This window comes from Mastacembelus armatus, chromosome 13, assembly GCF_900324485.2.
Source record: "Mastacembelus armatus chromosome 13, fMasArm1.2, whole genome shotgun sequence".
NCBI classification, from domain to species: domain Eukaryota; kingdom Metazoa; phylum Chordata; class Actinopteri; order Synbranchiformes; family Mastacembelidae; genus Mastacembelus; species Mastacembelus armatus.
In genome coordinates this window covers 25,127,890-25,132,204 of record NC_046645.1, presented here as the reverse complement: position 1 = coordinate 25,132,204, position 4,315 = coordinate 25,127,890, and the positions used below count along the sequence as shown (strand labels likewise).

At 38.5% G+C, this 4,315-nt stretch overlaps 1 protein-coding gene across 1 annotated transcript; it reads left to right on the top strand.

Moving 5' to 3' along the window:
- Positions 1-1,066: 1,066 nt before the first annotated feature.
- On the top strand, positions 1,067-2,002 carry LOC113135011 (olfactory receptor 52D1-like). The gene has a single exon (XM_026314648.1). The coding sequence runs from the start codon at positions 1,067-1,069 to the stop codon at positions 2,000-2,002; it is 936 nt and encodes a 311-aa protein (XP_026170433.1).
- Positions 2,003-4,315: the final 2,313 nt, after the last annotated feature.

Genomic DNA, 4,315 nt, shown 5'->3' with positions numbered 1-4,315 from the left:
TGCTGGAGGCCAGGGTTATGCCGTCTAGAATAACTATAATTTTAGAAAAGTTATTCATGTCATGAAAACAGGATGAGGGTAAGAGAGAAATTCAAGGTTCATGGTCCAAGCTGACCACAGGTTCAGTCAAATATTGGGGGACCTGGTGGTGGTAGTCCAATCCAAAGGTGCTTAAAACAAGGTAAGGGTTCACCGGGTTAAAGTCCACTCAGATATCATTTACACCAGGCTACTGTTATGTTGTCTTTAAAATCTATGACCTCTAAGAAGGTGGAGCAGACGAATGGCAGCAATCTGGTATCTGGTACACATGATAAAAAGGGAGGAAGAGGAAACACATATCCATCCTGGTTATATTTGATCAAATTCTGGGACAAATTCTGAATATTTAAAAGCACTTGACACTCCTAAGTCAGTAGAGATGTGGTCTTTTTTTTTTACTAAAAACGCAAAACGCACAACAGTTTCCTCCACCAGACCAAGGACATGGAATAGTTGTCCAGGGTGTTGTGATAGGCTCCTTCCCCCACAACCCTGAACATGATAAGCAGAAGTCAGATGGAAGAAAGATTGACTGAATTGTTGTTTTTTTTTTTAATTGTATAGAAGGAAGCCATTCTTGTTTCTTTATGTTTTTTTGGAACTAAATACTTCAGTCAGTGGGATCTTTCTTTGTGACGTCAGTGTGTTGCTGTGGGCATCCTCTGTCTTGAAGCATTTAAATAAAGTTGAAGCAAAGCTTGAGGGAGGGACACACAGTTTGACTAATGCAGAACAGGTAAATGTTCAAACTCACACACTGTCAACCACGTCATTTCGAACCAAAACCTTAGAGGGAGTCTGTGAAGAAAATGGCCCATTTAGGGCCATTTGTACAGCAGTTTCCATGACCATGAATCTGTTCAGTGTTTTTATGATTACCTGTTTGCATGTGCTTGATGTTTCAGCTTCACACACTGCAAAACAAGCAGACGTTTAGTAGAGTTACATTATAGCTACTGGTTATATTATGATATTGTTGGTTTATGTGCACACAACAAAGTAGTTGTGAACCAGATGTTTCCTCATGAAAAACTTAACACAGGTCTCATATTTCACACTCTCTGCCTATTCTGACACTGGGCTTTTCAAATATTTATATTTGATTATTATTATGTTTTTATATTTTTTTATTATTTTTGCTAATGTGTTGCTGATTGTGGTGATCTGTGTGAACAGAAGCTTACATGAGCCCATGTACATATTTCTGTGCAGCCTGTTTGTAAATGATCTGTATGGTAGTACAGGGTTGTTTCCATTCCTTCTGGTTCAGATCCTCTCTGACATTCACACTGTGTCTGTTCCCTTTTGTTTCCTGCAGATTTTCTGTGTGTACTCATATGGAAGTGTAGAATATTTAAACTTAGCCATCATGTCTTATGACAGGTACCTCTCTATCTGTTATCCTCTACAATATAACACACGTATGACATTTAATGTGGTGGCCATACTTATTGCTGTTATATGGTTACCCCCAATTCTGGTGAATTTTTTTACACTGCCTTTGATTATTCCTTTGCAGTTGTGTGGGAATGTCATTAATAAGGTGTACTGTGACTATTACTCTGTTGTTAAACTGGCATGCTATAACACAACACTCAATAACATCTATGGACTATTTGTCAGTGCTTTGTCAGTCTTTGGGCCTCTATTTTTAATCCTGTACACTTACATGAGGATTCTTAAAGTGTGTTTTTCTGGTTCAGAACAGACCAGACAGAAAGCTATCAGCACCTGCACACCTCACCTTGCTTCTCTCCTGAACTTTTCCTTTGGGGCTTGTTTTGAAATATTACAGAGTAGATTTAATATGAGCAGTGTACCAAATATTTTGCGAATTTTTTTATCAGTATATTTTCTTGCATGCCCCCCGCTCTTCAATCCTGTAATGTACGGCCTGAAAATGTCCAAAATTCGTAGCATATGTAAAAGTCTGATATCAAACATGGTTGATAGGGATTAGCACTGACCAAGCAGAAGCATTATTTGTTACTGGGTTGTTTTATTATGCCACTGGATGGTTAGAGTTCAAACATAAAGGCATGTACTCATACTTTAATAGATTTTAATATACTTCCTTTTAAAATGAAAGACTTGACAAAATATTTAACAATTCTAATAAAAAGGCTGTATAACAGAAAATAGTAGAAATGTGTGTACCATGAGCTCAGACAAATGAACTCAATGCATTAAATAGCAGAGGGAAACTGTTTGTAATTACAGCATGTGCAATGTAATTTACTATGACAGTGTTGGAGTAGCAGAAATAACTAGTAGTTGTCCTTCATATCAGTTGTCTTGACTTTAATTGAAGTTTAATAATTTTAGAACATTTTGATGCAAATATACCAGGCTGACAAGAAGACCAGGTGCCAGTGTATTTTCATGTAAGTCAGGTAGAGGCACAGGTTAGGCCAGGTGGTGTTACACCATGTTACAGTATGTGTAGATAAGTAAATACAGATATAGATATAACATCTGACCAGGTGTTCTTCTCTTACTCCAAGCTTTGTTTCTTTTATGCAGTAATACTGACAAGTCTTCCTACTCTTTACTCTAAAAGGCCACAGAAAGTATCATGAACACGTCAGACAGATTGCAGAATACAAATCATGGAATAAAAACTTGCTCCAAAAACCCCCCATGTTACGTTTAGTGACTATAGGAGGCTTCGTTTTTGGGAAATTTACGTCCTGTGCTGGATGCAATGTCACAGTCATCATATGCCATCATTTGTGGGTATCTGTGTGGAACATTTGTTAAACTTAAATAAAATAGGGACAACTTGTCTGGAAATGTAACATTTAGGCGTGTGGGGCTCTCAATTAATCTGATCAAATTCAGAGAAACACACAGATCCTTAAAATAGTTTTTTGGAGAACCAATTCCAATTTTACCAAAAACCAATGTATGAGGACAAAGCTTTTGTGACTAATGTGAACTAATGTGAACCACTTATTGCCACTTATTTGGCAATAAACCTGTTTCTGATTTTCAATAGGATGATAACAGTCAAACCGGCTGTACATTTAATCAGTGGTTACACCTCTGTGCAGTTTGGAGTTTCTACTTCTTTACCTGAATATTTCAACTTTATCCTGCTTTACAGCTCTTCTCAACTACATCTGTGGGAGAAATCTAACTAAACGGCACCCCAATGACAATTCTTGACAACTCTTCACCTATGGACTTATAATGGTGAGGAAGGCGATGCTCTAATACTGGAAAATGCCTGAGGCCCTTCAGCACAGAACTGGTTAAATGACTTGTGAGGTACTTTTCACCTGGAAAGACTTGGACACACACATCAGCCTCTCACCACCTATGTATATTTACAGAATTTTACATGTATGCACGTTGCATATACACTGGGTACGGAAAGTATTCAGATCCCTTTAAATTTTTCACTCTTTGTGTCATTGCAGCCATTTGCCAAAATCAAAAAAGTTCATTTTATTTCTCATTAATGTACACTCAGCACCCCATCTTGACAGAAAAAACCAGAAATGTAGAAATTTTTGTAAATTTATTAAAAAAGAAAAACTGAAATATCACATGGTCATAAGTATTCAGACCCTTTGCAGTGACACTCATATTTAACTCACATGCTGTCCATTTCTTCTGATCCTCCTTGAGATGGTTCTGCTCCTTCATTTGGAGTCCAGCTGTGTTTAATTAAACTGATTGGACTTGATTAGGAAAGGCACACACCTGTCTATATAAGACCTTACAGCTCACAGTGCATGTCAGAGGCCGTACAGCCAAACTGAGCAATCGTGGGAGAAGAGCCTTGGTGAGAGAGGTGAAGAAGAACCCAAAGATCACTGTGGCTGAGCTCCAGAGATGCAGTAGGGAGATGGGAGAAAGTTCCACAAAGTCAACTATCACTGCAGCCCTCCACCAGTCGGGGCTTTATGGCAGAGTGGCCCAACGGAAGCCTCTCCTCAGTGCAAGACACATGAAAGCCTGCATAGAGTTTGCCAAAAAACACATGAAGGACTCCCAGACTTTCTCCGTGTTGCTCTCCGGGTAAGCGAATCACTTTTGTCTTGCAAGCGTATCGTGTTGTGTGTGTTGTACAGTTCGTCTACAGATTAGCAACAGAGTAGCTATAGTTTAACACACCTAAAAACCAACTAGCTAACTTCTAAACAATTCATTAACTGCTACATTCCGGTACTAGTCAAGTACCTTTCTATTTTTGACCGGTATTTATTGCTATTTCCTGACTTAGCGCTCGTTAGCCTACCGGTTAGCTTAACTAGCTAGTTAGCTT

Bases quoted from the DNA above. Each gene is read 5' to 3' on its own strand.
- LOC113135011 (XM_026314648.1), top strand. From the start codon at position 1,067: ATGAAAAACTTAACACAGGTCTCATATTTCACACTCTCTGCCTATTCT.